At 42.6% G+C, this 21,328-nt stretch overlaps 1 protein-coding gene across 1 annotated transcript in view; it reads left to right on the top strand.

Annotated features, from left to right (window-relative positions):
- TNFSF11 (TNF superfamily member 11) overlaps positions 1-20,992 on the top strand; it is a 65,989-nt gene extending 44,997 nt beyond the window's left edge. The window contains exons 2-4 of the mRNA XM_077297331.1: positions 6,463-6,508; positions 6,589-6,675; positions 18,703-20,992. Coding sequence (XP_077153446.1) covers positions 6,463-6,508; positions 6,589-6,675; positions 18,703-19,130 — 561 coding nt within the window. The 3' untranslated portion in view covers positions 19,131-20,992. The remainder of the gene's footprint in view (positions 1-6,462; positions 6,509-6,588; positions 6,676-18,702) is intronic.
- Positions 20,993-21,328: the final 336 nt, after the last annotated feature.

A 21,328-nucleotide genomic window follows, 5' to 3' on the forward strand; every position in this document is an offset into this window, starting at 1 on the left:
ACGGTCGTTTCTCAGGCACTGCAGCATGTAATCCACCATGTGCTGCAGACTGCCAACTGCCCAAGAAACGCTGTCCCCTGCTGGAGGCGTGATCTCTGCCCGCTCGTCATCACCCCACCCTCGCTGTACACACTGACTACTGGATAATTGTGTAACTCCCTCCTCTGGACGGATGTCTTCCTCCTCCATTGACTCCTCCTCATCCTCCTCCATTGACTCCTCCTCATCCTCCTCACAAACTGTCCCCTGCCTACGCGTTTGTGAGGAACCACGTGGCGCTGACTGTCCAGAAGAAGATGGAAATGGTGAATCCTCATCCTCCACCTCTTCCACAACATCATCCCTTAGCGCTTGCAGTGATTTTTCAAGCAGGCAGATAAGGGGGACAGTCATGCTGACTAGTGCATCATCTGCACTCGCCATCCGCGTGGAATAATCGAAGGGACGCAAAACCTGGCAGACGTCATTCATAGTGGCCCACTCTGTGGTTGTGAAGTCTGAACGGCGCTGAGTGCGACTTCTTTGCGCCTGAAGCAGCTGGTACTCCATTACAGCTTGCTGCTGCTCACACAACCGCTCCAACATATGTAACGTGGAATTCCACCTGGTAGTTAGGTCACATATGATGCGATGTTCCGGCAGGCGGTGTCGGCGCTGCAGAGCCGCAATGCGCGCTTTTGCCGTGCTGGAACGCCACAAGTGAGCACACTCTAGGCGGACCTTGTGCAGCAGTGCATCAAGATCCGGATAGTCCCTCAAAAAACTGCACGACCAAATTGAGCACATGTGCCAGACATGGGATGTGAGTGAGGTTGCCGAGGCCCAGAGCTGCCACCAGATTTTGGCCATTATCACACACTACCATGCCTGGCTGGAGATTCGCTGGCACAAACCACACATCGCTCTCCTGCTTGATGGCATTCCAGAGCTCCTGCGCTGTGTGGCTTCGATTCCCCAAAGAAATTAATTTCAAGACGGCCTGTTGAGCCACGGCTGTGCTCATGTCGGTCGTAACAGGTAAACGTTCATCACGGGTCCATGTGGAGGTGGACTGTGACGGCTCCTGCAGCGATGATTCTGAGGAACTGGTGTAAGAGGAGGAGTCAATGCGTACAGAATGGATTCCTGCAATCCTTGGAGTGGGCAGGACACGTCCTGCGCCACTCGCACGATCTGTACCCGGCTCAACGACATTAACCCAATGGGCAGTGAGGGAAAGGTATCGCCCCTGTCCATGTTGACTGGTCCACGCATCGGTGGTGAGGTGGACCTTGCTACTGACGGCATTCAGTAGCGCGTGTTTTATGTGTCCCTCCACATGCTTGTGCAGGGCAGGGACGGCTTGCCTGCTGAAGTAAAAGCGGCTGGGCACATTGTACTGTGGGACTGCCAATGACATCAAGTCACGGAAGCTGTCAGTCTCCACCAGCCTGAATGACAGCATTTCCAGTGACAGAAGTTTGGCAATGCCTGCAGTCAGAGCCTGTGCTCGTGGGTGGTTTGACGAGAAAGGCTGCCTTTTCTCCCATGCCTGTACTACCGATGGCTGTACACTGGGCTGGGAGTGTGTGGATGACTGGGAAAGTGGTGCTGCGGGTGGAATTACAGCGGGTCTCTGGACAACAGGGCCAGAGGTTCTTCCACGGCGATCCTGGGAGGAAGCCGAACCAGCTGCGTGTGAGCTGGAGGAAGAGGCAACACGAGCTGAAGAGGTGGTAGCTGCCGCTGTTGGTTGGCCTAGCTCTTCAGTGTGTCTTTCTAACTCCGCCGCGTGCCTGGTGCGCACATGTTTCCACATGTTGGAGGTATTGAGGTTGCTGACATTTCGACCTCTTTTGACTTTGTGATGACACACCTTGCATTTGACATAGCAAATGTCATCTGCAACTGTGTCAAAAAGGACCAGGCACTGCAAGTCTTGGGAGCGCCCTTTTTGGCTTTTGGAAGAGACATGCTCCTAACGGGTGCCAAAGCGGAGGCTGCAGGATCCGCAGACTTCCCCCTCCCTCTCCCTCTTTGGGCCGTATGGGGAATCTCTTCCTCAGAGCTGTTCCCACCACCTTCCTGTCCCTAACGCCAAGATGGGTCAAGGACCTCATCATCTACACTACCCTCTGCCCCCAACTGCTCCTCCTGGGTAGTCTCAGCAGCAGAGCACGCACCAGAAAGTGGCACCTGAGTGTCATCAGCGGATGCGTCCTGCGATGTGGTGACCGGCGCCACTGGCCCACCCACCTCTTCAGAGGAAGAGAGAAAAAGCTGTTGGGCATCACTGCACCCTGCCTCTTCTTCCATTTCTCCAATGCTGCTTGGCTGGCCCCCTGTTTCCAAGCCAAGAGATTCAGAGAACAGAAGTAGAGACGGCTCCTGTCCTGGGATCTCTGTCTGCCTGGGCAATTTGGCAGGTGGTGAAGAGACAGATGGCTGCTCTCCAGTGCTCTGTGTCTGAGAGGATGTGGCACTAATTGAAGTTGATGCAGTAGCTGCCATCCATCCGACAACGGCTTCAATTTGGTCTTCACGCAGCAGCGGTGTACGGCGCTCTGCGACAAAGCTGCGCATGAAGGACTGTTCCCTGGTGAAAGTGGGTGCTGATGAGTCACCGGTGCCCGCAGCAGGCACAGAATCCCCACGTCCTCTCCCTGCTCCGCGCCCACGTGCCTTACTCACTGCCTTCTTCATCTTGGTTGACTGATAAAGATAAGCAGAAAAGTACTAACGGCTTTGTGTGCTTATTCCTGAACAACTCCTAACAGGTATAAGAAACACTAATTTTCTAAAGTGTGGACTAGACTTTAATATGAGCTAATGTGTCACTGGTGTGTTTGGTGAACTTTATTATTTATTTATTTTTTTGGGGCTGAACTGACAACAGAGAGAGCTGCAGTCACACGGAGACCGTGCAGACAGCCGTAAACGGCGCTGCAAGGCCCAAAAAACCCTCCTCTACGTTATCCTATGTAGTGTTTTTCCACAAGTTAGCTGGAGACGGGTGGAAAGACACTAATAGGAATTTTTGGAAAAAATGTGCAGCAGCCTGCACTACTTAAAACAAAAGGAAAATTGATTTTACGGTATGACGCAGTGAAGAACCCTGAGCTGGAGACAACCAGGCTATGGCTGCTCACAGACTACAGGACGAGCTGCAGTCACACGGAGACCGTACAGACAGCCGTAAACGGCGCTGCAAGGCCCAAAAACCCTCCTGTACGTTATCCTATGTAGTGTTTTTCCACAAGTTAGCTGGAGACGGGTGGAAATACACTAATAGGAATTTTTTAAAAAAATGTGCAGCAGCCTGCACTACTTAAAACAAAAGGAAAATTGATTTTACGGTATGACGCAGTGAAGAACCCTGAGCTGGAGACAACCAGGCTATGGCTGCTCACAGACTACAGGGCGAGCTGCAGTCACACGGAGACCGTGCAGACAGCCGTAAACGGCGCTGCAAGGCCCAAAAACCCTCCTCTACGTCATCCTATGTAGTGTTTTTCCACAAATTAGCTGGAGACGGGTGGAAAGACACTAATAGGATTTTTTTAAAAAAATGAGCAGCAGACTACACTACTTGAAAAAAAAAAAAAAAAGAACAGTATGAGGCAATGAACCACCCTCCCTGAACTGAATACAATCAGCTATGGATGGCCTATGGCTGCACTCAGACTAGAGAGTGGGCTGCACTCACACACACACACACACACACACACACACACACACACACACAGACCTTGCAGATCGCTGTGAAAACAGCGCTACAAGGCAAAAGCAAGGTGATTAGTAGGTGAACACAGCGGCTGCTAAATTAGCCTTTGAAAAGCACAAAGAAGCAAATCGCTATCTCTAAACTGGCCCTCAGTCAGCAAACAGCGTCCTGTCACTAACTGAATTCACAGCAGAGTGATCGCAAAATGGCGCCAGAGACTTTTAAACTGCATCATGACATCATTTCAGCAGCCAATCACAGCCTTGCCAGTAGTTTCAGGCCCTCCATGCTGAACAGGATGTGCCCACACTTGGAATCATTCTCATTGGCTGATTTCGTACAAATTTGTGCAGTTTGAATCCTGGGAACTTCCGATTCCGGTATCCGATACGCGGCAAGTATCGGATCTCGGTATCGGAATTCCGATACCGCTAAGTATCGGCCGATACCCGATACTTGCGGTATCGGAATGCTCAACACTAGTTATAAAGCTTCTCCTATCCATTGCAATGCTACATGGATAGCACACTGATACCATCCGAGTGCTGTTGGTGTTATTAACGGACGCATAGACTTGTAGTGGCACTGTTCATCCATGATATTGGAGAAAAATAGAAATGCCTTTGTGAGGTTTGCACAAACACACAGGGAAAACCCAACATGTAAACAACACCATAGACTATAATGGGTATAGGTTGTATCCGTGACAAACACGGATAGAACATGTATGTGAAACGCAGGCATCTGAATTGAGCCTGAGTAACAAAATGAGATTTTATTTTATTTGCTTAAATAGCGCCACTAATTTTCAAAGCACTTCACAAACAACATCACTATCTCCACTCGGGCTCACAGTCGATAATTCCTATTAGTATGTTTTGGAGTGTGAGAGGAAACTGGGAAAACTCAGCGCAAACACATGAAGAGCATGCAAACTCTTTGCAGATGTTTTGTTAGGCCTCTTTCACACGTCCTGATATTTCCGGTACCAGAAAAAATGGTACCGGAGATGTGTCTGTGTGTGTGTAATACTTGCGGCACACGTGTGGCAGCCATGTGCCGCATCAGTATCACAGGGACGGCCACCGGGGAAGAAACGCTACAGTAAGCGCTGTTCCCCGCTGGCAGGTGCTGAAGATGGCTCTCATCATTCTCCCCTGCTCTGAAGGCGATTGGCGCGAGCAGTGGAGATTGAGAGCCGTCTTCAACACCTGCCGCTGGGGAACAGCGCTTACTGTAGCTTTTCTTCCCCAGTGCCGATGCGTGTCATATGGATGACATCAATGTGTGTTCTCCGTGTGCACATGTGTGGGACGTTTTGCTGCCCATGCTGATGGTAAAAAAGGACATGTCTACTTGTGGGGCACATGGTCCGTGGAAACACACTGACATATGCACAGACCCATGCATTTGAATGGGTCTATGTGTGTTAGTGTCTCCGGTATGTGTGAAAACTGTCACCACACGTACCGGAGACACTGATGTGTGAAAGAGGCCTTAGTGTTATTTGAATCCAAGACCCCACGCTGCATGTGTACAAGGCAAAAGTAAGAGAAATGATTTTACAGAGCAAGGTTTGGAGACAATTTAGGTTTCCTTACCAGACCTGGTATTACAAAGTAAATGACAAACACATAAAATAGCAGAACGTTTGCTTCCATTATAAATACCAGAATCCACACTGACCCCATAATAATAAATGGGCCCCACTACTTTAATTTGCCTAACTGATGCAAAGGGCACCTACGGTATTTAAAAAAAACAAACAAAAAAAAAAAACCAGAAAAATAAAATGACTGAGCAGTCTTACTTTGCGCAATAAAACGTCTTCCAACTGGCTCACACGCTACCAAACTTTTACTTTTGACTGTGTGAGACGTAGTAGTATTTCTGTTGCTTCCTCTAACATCATAAATTCTAATCAGCGTGCAACGTATTTCTACATTTTAATGTCAAAACCATTGTTTCATAAGGTGGAGCCATTTGCTAAAGAAGACGGAAATGGCTGTGAGGGAACACAGCTGGCATTTAATGGAGCGGTAGAAAAGGGATCTACCCTGAAATAAATATTGAATGACTCTTGAAGATTCCACTTCCTGTGGGGAGAATTTACAATTGCTTTCTTCCGATACTCATTCTCTCTGTCACATTGAATGGTTTTGCTGTTATAGTTTGCTGGAGATAAAGTCAGATTTCCTAAAAGAAAAAAAAAAAAAAACAGATTGCAAATACAAAGTAATAAAATCACCCTTGCAATTTGCTCCAAAGATACTGAAAGTTTGTCAACCCCATGAGGAGCAGGCTCAGCCTGAGTCCACTCTGTACACCCGCACTCAACTTGTACGTTTGAAAAATGCAAAAAACACTAAAAATTGCACAGTATTTTTCTAAATAAGAAAAAACTTCCAAAAACGTTTCTTTTCTTCTTTCTTTTTTAAAAAAAAAAAAAAAAAAAAGATTTTACATGCCTTTTAAAAATACATAAATGCTGCAAAAAGTGTGCGTGTAGTAATCCCTAACCCAGTCACCAACAGAACTAAATCAACTTAAAATGAGTTAAAAGCTATATAAATTGCATATATGGATGTTGGATACAAGTGTATGATGGACAGATATTCATAGTTACCCAGTGTACTAAGCAAGCATGATGGACACTAGTTCAGTGATAGTACTAATATTTTACTAGTGAAGGAACTCTATCTGACAATTATATCTATTCTCCTCCTTTCTTATAATGTTTTGTATTTTGAACTTTCCAGGCAGTACAAGGACCAATGTCACAAAAGCAGTATCATATAGGGAATGGTAAGTTGCAGCTCAGTCACATTAAACATTATACTCGATTGTAAAAGTTTGACATCACTTAATTTCCATTTCATTTTTAGAAATAATGCAGGATCCAGTATTGTCAAGGAGCCATAACCACGAGACGTGGCCAGCTGCACATCTTACGTTGGGTAACAGCACTTCAGGTAAGTTGAAATATTGCACAGTGGTAGGCTATACAAAATGTAGCCTCGTTTGCAAAAATATTCAAAAATCTTTGTTCTTAAAGGGAATCTGTCACCAGGCTTTTGCTATCCCATCTGTTAGTAGCTTGTAGGGGTTGATACCCTGATTCCAGGGGTTGATACCCTGATTCCATCGACATATCACTTACTGGGCTGCTTGTTGCAATTTTAATAAAATCACTGTTTTATCTGCTGTAGATATAGCAGTTCTCTGAATGTTGAGCTCTGTATAACCCCACCCACACGATTGATTAGCAGCTTTTTGTCTATGTCCAGTGTACATAGCTCCCAATCATTGATGGGGGTGGGGGTTATACAGAACTCATGAATATGGAGGACTATGCCTCAGCAGGTATCCTAGTCCTCTAGTGATTATTTCCTGCTGATAAAACAGTGATTTTACCAAAACTACACAGAGTAGCCCAGTTAGCCTACTTTCACACTAGCGTCGTGCACTGCACGTCGCAATGCGACGTTGCAGCGCACCGACGCATACTGTGCAAGCGCCACACATTGTGAGGTGCGGGGAGGCGGGGGCGGAGTTCCGGCCACGCATGCGGGTCGGAAAAGACGGGAACGACGCACCAAAAAACTTTACAAGCAACGTTTTTTGGTGGCGACGGTCCGACGCAACCGTCGCACGACGGTTGCGACGTGTGGCAATGCGTCGCACTGCGTCGCTAATGCAAGTCAATGGAGAAAAAACGCATCCTGCAAGCACTTTTGCAGGATGCGTTTTTTGTACAAAACGACACATAGCGACGTGCAGTGCACGACGCTAGTGTGAAAGTAGCCTAAGTGATACATCTCTAGTCTCCTTGTCTGTCACCACATCATGCTGCACTCAGATTAATTGGCAAAAACCTAGTGACACATCCCCTTTAACTCATGAGCATTTGCATGTTCACAGGGCTCTTTCTTCTTCTTTTAATCCTGTTGTTAATGTCCTTTTTGCTCCTGGTTGGGTGCACCAATACATATACATATACATACATACATACATACATACATACATACATACATACATACATACATACATACATACATACATACATACATACATACACATATACATACATACATATACAAAGAGACTATAGCACGGAGAGTCTCTCAATAAAATAAAACTTAACTTTTAATCACTAAAATAAAATGGACAAACTAACATGACACAAATGACACGTGAGTAATCCCCGAGGGTATTGTATAGGTGTGACTCATCTCACACTTTTGCTAGTTTTATATATATTTTATATACAAAGAGAGACAAATAGAGGTCACACACTAATAAGTGAAGTGATGCACATGATATTTGCTGTCATATCATATTAGGGCAGGGTACATAGATGTTATATTGTCTGAAAAATCAGTGGCACACAGACCAGGACCAAAATCACTCATGAAGACAGTCTGTTAAGGGTATCATAGAGGGGTGTGCTCCACTTCAGACACCCTCTCTAAACTTGAATGACATTCATTCATCTGATAGCCACTGCAGGGAAAATGGAAATCAACTGTTTGATGAGAGGTAGCCCATGTCAGTTAGCTAAAGGGCAGGTGCAGACAAGCATATTTTTGGTCCGATTGCAATCTGACAAAACATCGGATTGCACTCTGACAAATGTTATTCTATGGTTCCCTGCACACGTCAGATATTTTCCTTTGACTGAGTCGGTATTCGGATATTAGAACCGCTCTTGGCCATGCAAGTTAATAAGTCCGTGGAAAACATCGAGCTGTACTCGGGTGACATGCAAGTGTGGTCCGATATCCATTGACTGAAAGAATGGAGAAGTTGGAGAATTTTTTTCTCTAGTTTCTCCTCAACTGAGAGAATCGGATCATACTCTAATCAGTGTGATCAGAGTGTGATTAGGATAATTGGCCTGATTCTCTTGGGTAAGAGAATGTACTGCTGTGTGTCCCTAGCCAATCAGGGATTTACACCGCCCAACATGTGGCATTAAATGCCTGCTGATCAGCTACTTGTTTGATGAAAGGCAAAGTGCATTTCCTATGAATACAGAATGCCATTGTTTTCTGCTGAAAACAATGATTTTCAAGTCAGCTTAAAGATCATTTCAACTGATGAATGAGCATTTTCATTGGGTCATTAGCAGCCTGTTTACACTGGGCGATTATAGGGAAACGATTGTAAAGAAACCACCGGAGCACTTAGCGGAGGAGGACATGATTTTGGGAGGGTCAACCTTTAACTCCTGCAGTTTTGTTTGTATAGCGGTGTAGACTTTAAGCAAGAGTGATGTTGCTTTAAGACGAAGGTGCACAGTATGTTATGTGCATGGTGTGTTACTGTGAAGAGGGTGGCGCTTATATGAGGAGGTAACTGTCTCTCTCTGTGAGGAGGGTGGGGGCTTATATAGAGGAGGTAAATCCGTCTCTCTCCCTTTCACCGGATGAACTGAAGGAATCATCATCTCTGCAGTTTCAGGGAAGCATAATACTGGGGTTATCACTTTACATTACAGTTGATAGGAGCACATTCACCTCAGACATTGTGTATTAGTGTAGTATCAGCTCCTACATCATATATGGGATTAACATTACATCAGAAATTCATGTAGCCTCCATGTTCCCTCATGTGGCTGCTACAAGTTACCTCACACACTGCAGAGACAGCTCCTGTAGAAATGGCTGATATATCACATTACTGCCATATTATAAAGAGTCTTCATGAGTTTTGGGTGCTACTGACTGTATAATATGGGAAACAAGGGCTGTGAGCAGATATCGGCCATGACAGTGTCTGCCATTACCACGGTGGAGCTGGGTACCCACATGTAATAGATACTGGTGAGATGGGAGCTGTTGGGGGATGGTATATGTATGGTAGGAAACAGCATGGACACATACAGTGTCTGCCATTACTATGGTGGAGCTGGCACTCACATGTTCTGGTGAGAGGAGAGCAGTTTGGGGATGGTATATCAGTCGAGGCATGGTATATGTATGATAGGACAGAGCATGGGCACATTCATTGTCTGCCATTACTATGTTGGAGCTCGGCAGGTACATGTATTAGAGACACTGGTGAGTGAGGAGCAGTCAGGGGATGGTATATGTTTGATGACAGGCTGCACTTCATGTCAATGCTGTGTATACTAATCCTGCTGTGCTGATTATTCCCTCTGCCCTTCCCATTCACGGAGTCTTGTGTCCTCATCTTTGCTATATACTGATCATCTTGTGTGCACAGATTCAGTGCAACCAGGTTACTTTCACTATATATGTGGTATCTGTGTAAAAGCTATGTCCAAATGTGTTGTATTCTTATCATGGATACAGACCTGGGGTACATGTTATCACTCCTGACTCTGCACTGATGAATGAGCACCTTCATTGGGTCATTGGCAGCCTGTTTACATTGGATGATTATAGGGAAACGGTTGTAACGATTGTTCCTAGAAAAGCTTTCACCACAATTGTACTGTGTAACTTCAGCCTAATCATTGCAAGAGCTCCGCATTGGAGACGTTATCTCTGAGACTTTTTTGGCTAAAACTTTGGCGACACACTGACTTCTATAGTGTTCTATAGATTTGTTCATACTGCCTTATATTTAGCTTATGGATGATGGGCAACCCTTTATCAGTTCAGTCTATTGTCTAGTGCATATTTATTCTTTTGACCTTCTAATTCATTTTCTTCTGGAAAACTCTTCCTAAAAATGTTATCACTTGAGAAATCTTTTTTGACCACCCAGACGTAAGGTCTGTTAGAGCACATAGTAATATAGTGACCAAAACTTGGCTTAAATTATTACATGATTTTAACCAAACCATAGCACATCTTGCCAAAAATTGTTGAGAGCTTTTTATATTCTTCTTCAAATATATAATTTTTTTGCTAGCTTTTAGTCTGTCTGTCCTAAATAAATATTGACCACTCAACCACTTGCCTAATCACTGAGCAAAAGCATTTTTCAACGTGGTCCTCTTATTTAAATGTTTTTCAAAGCTTGCAGTTTTATCAGTCCTTTTATGAATGACATTAGTTAGGGATGTTTCTGCATAAATAAATCTCCATATTTAACCACCATGTAAGGACATAAGTTCATGGCCCTATTTTTTTTTCTCATTTCTTTTTTTTGGAACCAGTACTAATGGAAACAGTTCACAAAATTGTGGTGCAGGATTTGGAAAATAAACTCCAACTCCTGGCTAAGTTTTTTTTTTTTTTTTTTTTTTTTTCCAACAGTCAATGTTAAAGGAAGTTTGTGCAGAAAAGAGCCAATAAATTTCATAGTGGAATAAAACCAGTACATTATTTTTAACCTGGTCCTTTCCTAAATCTTCCCTTCTTAAAGCGGTTGTCATGCCTTAGTCAATCTGTGACTGCATACTTGTGAATCCTCACAGCTTGCACAGTCGATGCTGTGAGGATTCTCTGATGCTGGAAGCTGGTGGTCATGTGACTGCAATTACTCTATTTGCCTAGTTCCGGCCGTATTCCGACTAGATGTGTATCGCATCTTTCTTTACACTTGCATTGAGCGATGCTGTGCACGTCTAGTCTGCACTTGACCATGTATGGAAATCCCTGATGCTAGCGCTGGAGAATCCTCACAGCGTGCATTGTGCATGCTGTGAGGATTCACATGTCTACAGTTACATAGTGACTTGTAGCTAATGGTCGAATAACCCCTTTAATGGGACACTCTGGGTTTGAATTTTAATGTCAGCAGAAACTTGACTGCACACCTAAATGCTTAAAGGGTTGCTTCACTTCTTTTTTTATTGATAACTTATCAATAATATAGGTTATCAGTATCAGATCAGTGGGGGTCTGATAGCCCGTACTCTCCACCGATCAGCTGTTCTGTATTCTAGATATTAGAAGTTACCAACCTTGATAGCTCCATCAACTGTGTAGTGGTCGCTCTTGGATAGTGCAGATAAAATTCTATTTAATAGAATAGGGGCAGGTCTGCAATGCCCAGCAGCGGCAAATACACGGTTGACGTAGCTGTACTATTCAGCTCGACAAGTGTTAACATTTGCCTGGAGCTGGCACTGCTAACAGCTGATTGGTGGGGGTGGCAAGTGTCAGATCCCCCACTGACCTGATTTAATTAGTAAGAATAAGTCATCAATATAAAAGTATAAGGTTTAACTTGAAATCTTTACATGCATATACTATGGTTTATCTGATGAAATAAGAATTGAACAAGTCACCAATTTTTTAAGTAAATATATTTCTATATATTCTATTTACATGAAATTCTCACCAGATATTGGTAACAACTTGTCCAATCTACACAGACACAGAAATGAAACCATAGATGTCCATAAATAAAGTTATATGTAATAATAACAAACGATACAGCTAAAAAGTATTGGACACATGAAGAAAGAAAGGTGCAAAAGCCATAGAAAGTCATGACACCGGCTTAAATCTATGAGCAATTAGAAATAAATCCTGCCACTTAGTGAAATATAATATCAGCTGGTTCAACTGATCGCCTTTACAAAGGTGTCTCATTACCAAAGTGACACCCAAGAAACATTTTATGATGGGTACAACTAGTGAACTATCTCTAGACCTTCCCAACCTTATTCTTGCAAAACAGACTGATGGCGTTGGTTGAAAAAGAATTTCTAAACTACTAAAGGTTCCAGTGAGCACTGTTGGGGCCATAATCCAGACGTGGAAAAAAACATAATTTCACCATAAAGCGGTGCTGCAATATTTCAGATAGAGGAGTGAAACTAATTATCAGAAGAGTTGTCCAAGAGCCAAGGACCACCTGTGGAGAGATGCAGAAAGACCTGTAAGTAATCAGTAGGTATAATTGTTTCAAAGAAAACTATAAGTAATGCACTCAGCCACCATGGCCTGCTTGCACGATCACCACATAATACTCCATTGCTGAACAAATAGCATGTTCAAGCTCATTTAAAAATTATATTTAAACAACATTTAGACAAGCCTGTGAAATAATGGAATAATATAGCCTGATCATATGAGACCAAAATTGAACTCCTTGGATGCCACAATACACACCATTTTCGGAGGCCAAAATGACACTGCATGTCATACCCCAAAATACCATACCAACAGTAAAGTTTGGAGGTAGAAACAGCATGGTGTGGGGCTGTGGTGTAACTAGAGTCCGATGTGCCCTGGTGCAAGATTTAGATTGGGTGTCCCATCCGTATGCGTATGTGTGTGTGTGTGTATATATATATATATATATATATATATATATATATATATATATATATATATGTATATATATATATATGTGTATATATGTATATATATATGTGTGTGTATATATGTGTATATATATATATATACATGCATACATATATACATATACATACAGTGGGGCAAAAAAGTATTTAGTCAGTCAGCAATAGTGCAAGTTCCACCACTTAAAAAGATGAGAGGCGTCTGTAATTTACATCATAGGTAGACCTCAACTATGGGAGACAAGCTGAGAAAAAAAAAATCCAGAAAATCACATTGTCTGTTTTTTTATCATTTTATTTCCATATTATGGTGGAAAATAAGTATTTGGTCAGAAACAAACAATCAAGATGTCTGGCTCTCGCAGACCTGTAACTTCTTTAAGAGTCTCCTCTTTCCTCCACTCATTACCTGTAGTAATGGCACCTGTTTAAACTTGTTATCAGTATAAAAAGACACCTGTGCACACCCTCAAACAGTCTGACTCCAAACTCCACTATGGTGAAGACCAAAGAGCTGTCAAAGGACACCAGAAACAAAATTGTAGCCCTGCACCAGGCTGGGAAGACTGAATCTGCAATAGCCAACCAGCTTGGAGTGAAGAAATCAACAGTGGGAGCAATAATTAGAAAATGGAAGACATACAAGACCACTGATAATCTCCCTCGATCTGGGGCTCCACGCAAAATCCCACCCCGTGGGGTCAGAATGATCACAAGAACGGTGAGCAAAAATCCCAGAACCACGCGGGGGGACCTAGTGAATGAACTGCAGAGAGCTGGGACCAATGTAACAAGGCCTACCATAAGTAACACACTACGCCACCATGGACTCAGATCCTGCAGTGCCAGACGTGTCCCACTGCTTAAGCCAGTACATGTCCGGGCCCGTCTGAAGTTTGCTAGAGAGCATTTGGATGATCCAGAGGAGTTTTGGGAGAATGTCCTATGGTCTGATGAAACCAAACTGGAACTGTTTGGTAGAAACACAACTTGTCGTGTTTGGAGGAAAAAGATTACTGAGTTGCATCCTTCAAACACCATACCTACTGTAAAGCATGGTGGTGGAAACATCATGCTTTGAGGCTGTTTCTCTGCAAAGGGGCCAGGACGACTGATCCGGTTACATGAAAGAATGAATGGGGCCATGTATCGTGAGATTTTGAGTGCAAACCTCCTTCCATCAGCAAGGGCATTGAAGATGAAACGTGGCTGGGTCTTTCAACATGACAATGATCCAAAGCACACCGCCAGGGCAACAAAGGAGTGGCTTTGTAAGAAGCATTTCAAGGTCCTGGAGTGGCCTAGCCAGTCTCCAGATCTCAGCCCTATAGAAAACCTTTGGAGGGAGTTGAAAGTCCGTGTTGCCAAGCGAAAAGCCAAAAACATCACTGCTCTAGAGGAGATCTGCATGGAGGAATGGACCAACATACCAACAACAGTGTGTGGCAACCTTGTGAAGACTTACAGAAAACGTTTGACCTCTGTCATTGCCAACAAAGGATGTATTACAAAGTATTGAGATGAAATTTTGTTTCTGACCAAATACTTATTTTCCACCATAATATGCAAATAAAATGATAAAAAAACAGACAATGTGATTTTCTGGATTTTTGTTTCTCAGTTTGTCTCCCATAGTTGAGGTCTACCTATGATGTAAATTACAGACGCCTCTCCTCTTTTTAAGTGGTGGAACTTGCACTATTGCTGACCGACTAAATACTTTTTTGCCCCACCGTATATATGTACATATATGTATGTATGTATATGTGTGTGTATGTATGTGTGTATATATATATATATATATATATATATATATATATATATATATATATATATATATATATATATAATTGTCTAAGGGTTTTTCCGTCTGTCTGTCTGTCTTTCTTTCTGTCTTTCTTTCTGTCTTTCTGTCTGTCTTTCTGTCTGTCTGTCTGTCTGTCTGTCTGTCTGTCCTGGAAATCCTGGCCTGGCGGCCTCGACCAATCAGACGGGCACAGCATGGCGACGATGATGTCATAATGGAAATCCCACGTCTCTGATTGGCGGCCTCGACCAATCAGCGACGGGCACAGTATCGACGTAGATGTCATAATGGTTGCCATGGCGACGACTATGTCATAAAGGTTGCCTCGACCAATCAGCGACGGGCACAGTCTGCCGCGAATTCTGGAATCATCATTGTCCATATACTACGGGGACATGCATATTCTAGAATACCCGATGCGTTAGAATCGGGCCACAGTCTAATATATATATATATATATATATATATATATATATATATATATATATATATATATACCTCCTTGATTGTAATATGTTCTTTATCCTGGGCCCCATCCTAGTATATATACAGTATGTCCCTCATTCTACAGCTGTTCTTTATTGCATAGAAATAGAGAAAACCATGATACTCACCTTACCTCTGCTGCTTCGCTGCCCTGCAGCATCCTTTTCTGAAGCTGCCAACTGACTTCAGCATGCAAGCGAGGGGAGCGCATGATGTCACTGACACTGACCAACGTTCGCGTGCACGTTGACGTCAGCTGCTGGCCTCTTATTGGCAGGCAGTGTGTTCCGCAATACAGTTTAATTGGATGTGCGTCCGAGGATGTGCATCCAGTTGAAGTTTCTGCTGAAGTCAGTGGGATGCTCTCCCGCACAGGCCCCCACCTGCACGGGCCTGATTGCGGTCGTTACAACCCTGGTGTGAGGCTGTTTTTCGCCATACGGAACTGGTAAACTTCATATAATTGAAGGAAGGATGATTAGACAAATGTACTAAGAGTTTATTGATAAAAATCTGCTGCCATCTACCAGAATGATGACGATGAAACAAGGGTGTACATTTCAGCAAGGCAATTATCTCAAACACACAGCTAAAGAACTAAGGAAACTCTCAATTGGTTTCAGAGAAATAAAATAAAGTTGCTAGAAAGGCCCATCCAATCACTTGACCTGAACCCAATAGAAAATTTATGGAAGGATCGAAAGCTCAGAGTTCATAGGAGCCCACAGAACCTTCAGGATTTGAAGAGTGTTTATGTGGAAAAATGGGCCAAAATCACACCTGAGCAATGCATGCGACTAGTTTACAGGAGGAATCGCCAATAAAGGGTTTTGTGCAAAGTATTACATAAATTTCAATAAGCGTGTTTGATACTTTTTTCCTGTGTACGTTTTCATTATTACACATAACTTAATTTATGGACATCTATGGTTCGATTTATTTGCCTGTGTTGATTGGATGGGTTTTTTACTGACATGTGGTGAGAATTTCATGTTAATAGCACATTTAGAAATCTATTTACCGCATATACTCGAGTATAAGCCAACCCGAGTATAAGCCGAGACCCCTAATTTTTCCACAAAAAACTGAGAAAACTTAATGACTCGAGTATAAACCTAGGGTGGAAAATGCAGCAGCTACTGGTAAATTTCAAAAATAAAAATAGATACCAATAAAAGTAAAATTAATTGAGACATCAGTAGGTTAAGTGTTTTTGAATATCCATATTGAATCAGGAGCCCCATATAATGCTCCATACAGTCCATGATGGCCCCATAAGATGCTCCATACAAAATACGCCCCATATAATGCTCCATACAGTTCATGATGGGCCCTATAAGATGCTCCATACAAAATATACCCCATATAATGCTCCATACAGTTTATGATGGGCCCCATAAGATGCTCCATATTAAAATATACCCCATATAATGCTGCACAAATGTTGATTATGGCCCCATAAGATGCTCCATAAAGACATTTGCCCCGTATAATGCTCCACAAATGCTGATTATGGCCCCATAAGATGCTCCATACAGATATTTGCCCCATATAATGCTGCACATGGCCCCATAAGATGCTCCATACAGATATTTGCCCCATATAATGCTGCACATGGCCCCATACAGATGTTTGCCCCATAAGATGCTCCATACAGATATTTGTACCATATAATGCTGCACAATGCTCCATACAGATATTTGCCCCATATAATGCTGCACATGGCCCCATACAGATATTTGCCCCATAATGCTGCATATGGCCCTATACAGATTTTTGCCCCATATAATGCTGCACATGACCCCATAAGATGCCCCATACAGATATTTGCCCCATATAATGCTGCACATGGCCCCATAAGATGCTCCATACAGATATTTGCCCCATATAATGCTGCATGATGCTCCATACAGATATTTGCCCCATATAATGCTGCACATGGCCCTATAAGATGCTCCATACAGATATTTGCCCCATATAATGCTGCACATGGCCCCATATAATGCTGCACATGGCCCCATAAGATGCTCCATACAGATATTTTCCCCATATAATGCTGCACATGGCCCCATACAGATATTTGCCCCATAAGATGCTCCATACAGATATTTGCCCCATATAATGCTGCACGATGCTCCATACAGATATTTGCCCCATATAATGCTGCACGATGCTCCATACAAATATTTGCCCCATATAATGCTGCACATGGCCCCATATAATGCTGCACATGGCCCCATAAGATGCTCCATACAGATATTTTCCCCATATAATGCTGCACGATGCTCCATACAGATATTTACCCCATATAATGCTGCACATGGCCCCATACAGATATTTGCCCCATAAGATGCTCCATACAGATATTTGCCCCATATAATGCTGCACATGGCCCCATAAGATGCTTCATACAGACATTTACCCCATATGCTGTTACTGTGATTTAAAAAAAGACATACTCACCTCTCAGGCCCTCGGCACTTGCTATACTCACCTTTCCCGTTCTACCGCTGAACGCCGCTGTGTCTTCCCCATCCTCTGCACTGACTGTTCAGGGAAAGGGAGGCGCGCACACTAATCGCATCATTGCTGAGCGTCACTGCAGAGGATGGGGAAGACGCAGCAGCACCAGTCGGTGGAACGCGGAGCAGGTGAATATCGGCACTGCGTTATACTCACCTGCTCCTGGTGCTGTCCCTGGTTCCCCGGCGCCGGCAGCTTCTTCCTGTAGTGAGCCTTCACATGGTACCGCTCATTACAGTAATGAATATGCGGCTCCACCCCTATGGGAGTCCGGTCCATATTCAGTACTGTAATGAGCGGTACCATGTAACTGCTCACTACAGGAAGAAGCTGCCGGTGCAGGAGAACCAGGGACCATGCCAGGAGCAGGTGAGTATTACACAGCTGCCACTCCCCCTCCCCTGCTGACCCCTGGGTATGACTCGAGTATAAGCCGAGAGGGGCAATTTCAGCCTAAAAAAATGGGCTGAAATTCTCGGTTTATACTCGACTATATACGGTACTTAGAAAATTTGTACTAGTTATTTCACCCACTGCATGTTTCCAAAAACACATTTAAAAACATAGATTAGTAGTCCAATAATTAATAGATATATAAAGACTACAGACATATTCATTTTTGACAATGACAGGTCCAATCACATTTAATTGAGCACCCACAGCTTGGCTCCACTCATTTGTTTCCTGTTTTAGGTAAGCATTGCAAAGCTAAAAATATGTTGCTTAGAACCAGGATCTTCTAATTTGGGTAATTCATATAGTTAAATGGGTGTACCCATCTGGAACTTTCATCCTGTTGATATACCCTAAATGTCCTGAACAGAACAACTTCTTTCAGTCCATTTCTACAAACCATAAAAAGTCCATACCTGAAGACTTTCTATTGACATTAGTAGTATACCTTTATATAAGAGTGAGTGGAATACTAGAATGACGCATTTTGTTTTGTTTTTCAAGGTGACAGTTCCATAGTGCACTTGAGGTCTTGGAATCATAAAGAAGGTTGGGGAAATATACAAAATATGAGCTATAACAATGGAACCTTAAAAGTCCTGCAAGATGGATATTATTTCGTGTATGCTAATATTTGCTTCAGACATCACAAAGGATCTCCGAAGACCACCCAAAGCAATTTGCAGCTCATGCTTTATGTCAGTAAATTAAAAAAGAGCGGACAACCTCCTGAAACCTTACTAAAGGGTGGTAGCACTACAGTGTGGTCTAATAATTCAACGTTCAACTTCTACTCAGTCTACCAAGGTGGCATTTTCAAATTACTTGTTGGAGAGGAAATATTTATCAGGGCATCAAATCCAGCACTATTGGACCCTGCTCAGGAAGCAACGTATTTTGGAGCCTTTAAGATCCTTGATATTCACCTGTAATTTTGTATTTTTATTGGAAGCTACAAAACTAACAGTGGGTAATCCCAATTTTTTGTTTTGTTCTTTTTTTACTTAGTGTTTGATATTGTTGGTATCTAGGTACTGTAAATCCTTTGTTTTTAAAAACACATTGGTATTACTTATGTGCATATCGTACATTGCCTTATTTATGTAATTGATAACCAACCTTTGAACATAAAAAGATGATTGTGTTCATGCTGGCATGATATTTCTCTTTATTAGCTATTTAATTATTTTGTACTAGGTGTATACAATGCTTATCGAAAAAATTCTGTGTTGTCAAATTCGTCATATAATGTCTGCTGATAGAAAAAAATGTTTAATTTTCATACTCGATCTATACAACTGGTAACCGGGTTATGAAGGCACATTATCTCTGCAGTTTTCAGTGGCTATGTCTTTAGCAAGTTTCTCAAATGGTGCATTACTTTGGCATTCTATGGCCAGTAGGTGCTAAAATGAGGAGATTTTTCAGCCTTTTTGAAGCTATCTGAAACCAAATAAAACCTGATCAATCTGCCCTATCTGAAACTGAATACAAAAAAACTGCTTCCAACTTGGAATGAGGTCTCTTTCACCAAGTGACCCATAGTAACCACATAGACCAACTCTATGGTACGAAGACCCTTGTATCCAGTACTCCAGCTATAATAAAATAATTCATGTTTGTATTAGGCTTTATGTTATACATTTTTATCCTTAAATTCCTAAAGTGAACTTCTACAAACCGCATTTAATAATAGTAACAATAGACTCTGTCCTCTGTGTCGTATGAAGTGACATTTGCACTCGACAAGTTCAGCTGTTCTATTCAGCTTTACTTGATAAACTTTTTTCTTTTTCAAGTGTGTGTGGGAGTTTCGACAGGAAGAGCTTTTTTTTTCCTTTTGAATTTGTATTGAAATGTGTATACCATAGATAACTTGTGTTTGTTTAGCAAATGTGCCCGAATCTCTAGACATATGTGATCAGACTTGCATATAATCTGAGGAAGAAATTAGTCTTCATTTCTTCTAATATTGGACTCTTTATATACAATTTATATATAATGTAACATTTTGATAACCTCTTTATTTAGAAACCCGTCCCTCTCTAAAAATAAGTTGATCACAGTAGCTATCAGCTGTAATATGTAGAGGAGACTGGCAACAAGTATTAAATTCCTCTTCAGTACTGTCACTTGGGAAATTAATCTTTATACAACGCCTATTGAAATCAATGAGCCGTACATGTTCAACAATGTGTCGGCTATCAAAGAGTAAAGACTATGCTCTCCTTAAACGAACATTTAAAAACAATCCTATACCCACAATCCTTATAATTAAGACAAAAAAAAACTATTTATAAATAAACCTTCACAAAAATCAAGGCTTTTCTTTATGGCTAAAAGCATTTTTATTGATATCAAAAATATTATAAACTTATGCATAATAGTATTTTTCTCTTATTTTCCACCACATAATGTTTTTATAAAGATATGTTATTATACATTTTGGATTGCCCCTTTATTTGCAGCACATATCTGTGTATGACTAGTGTTGAGCGATACCTTCCGATACTCAAAGGTATCGGTATCGGATGGGATCGGCCGATATCCCAAAAATATCGGATATCGCCGATACCGATACCCGATACCAATGCAAGTCAATGGGAAGCTATCCTGGATGGTTCCCAGGGTCTGAAGGAGAGGTAACTCTCCTTCAGGCCCTGGGATCCATATTCATGTAAAAAATAAAGAATAAAAAATATGGATATACTCACCCCTCCGGCGGACCCTGGACCTAGCGGTGTTAACCGGCAGCCTCCGTTCCTAAGAATGCAGAGTGAAGGACCTTCGATGACGTCGCGGCTTGTGATTGGTCGCGTGATCGCTCATGTGACCGCTCACGCGACCAATCACAAGCCGCGACATCATCGAAGGTCCTACACTCACTGCATTCTTGCAGTATCGGAATGCTCAACACTATGTATGACCAATTAGGATTTTATTTATTTTCCGGGTATACCCACCTTTAACCTTATCTGTATTGCCCCATTTTTACTTTTAGGTCTCAGTCAGACAGACGTATAACAGGGACAATGATCGCAGGGACTGTCCGGAACCTCTCCTGACCTGAGCGTGACAGCTGCATAGAAATACATGACGCTATAATGCTCCGATCAGTTGAGGTGCCGAC

Source organism: Ranitomeya variabilis, chromosome 3, assembly GCF_051348905.1.
Source record: "Ranitomeya variabilis isolate aRanVar5 chromosome 3, aRanVar5.hap1, whole genome shotgun sequence".
Classification (NCBI taxonomy): domain Eukaryota; kingdom Metazoa; phylum Chordata; class Amphibia; order Anura; family Dendrobatidae; genus Ranitomeya; species Ranitomeya variabilis.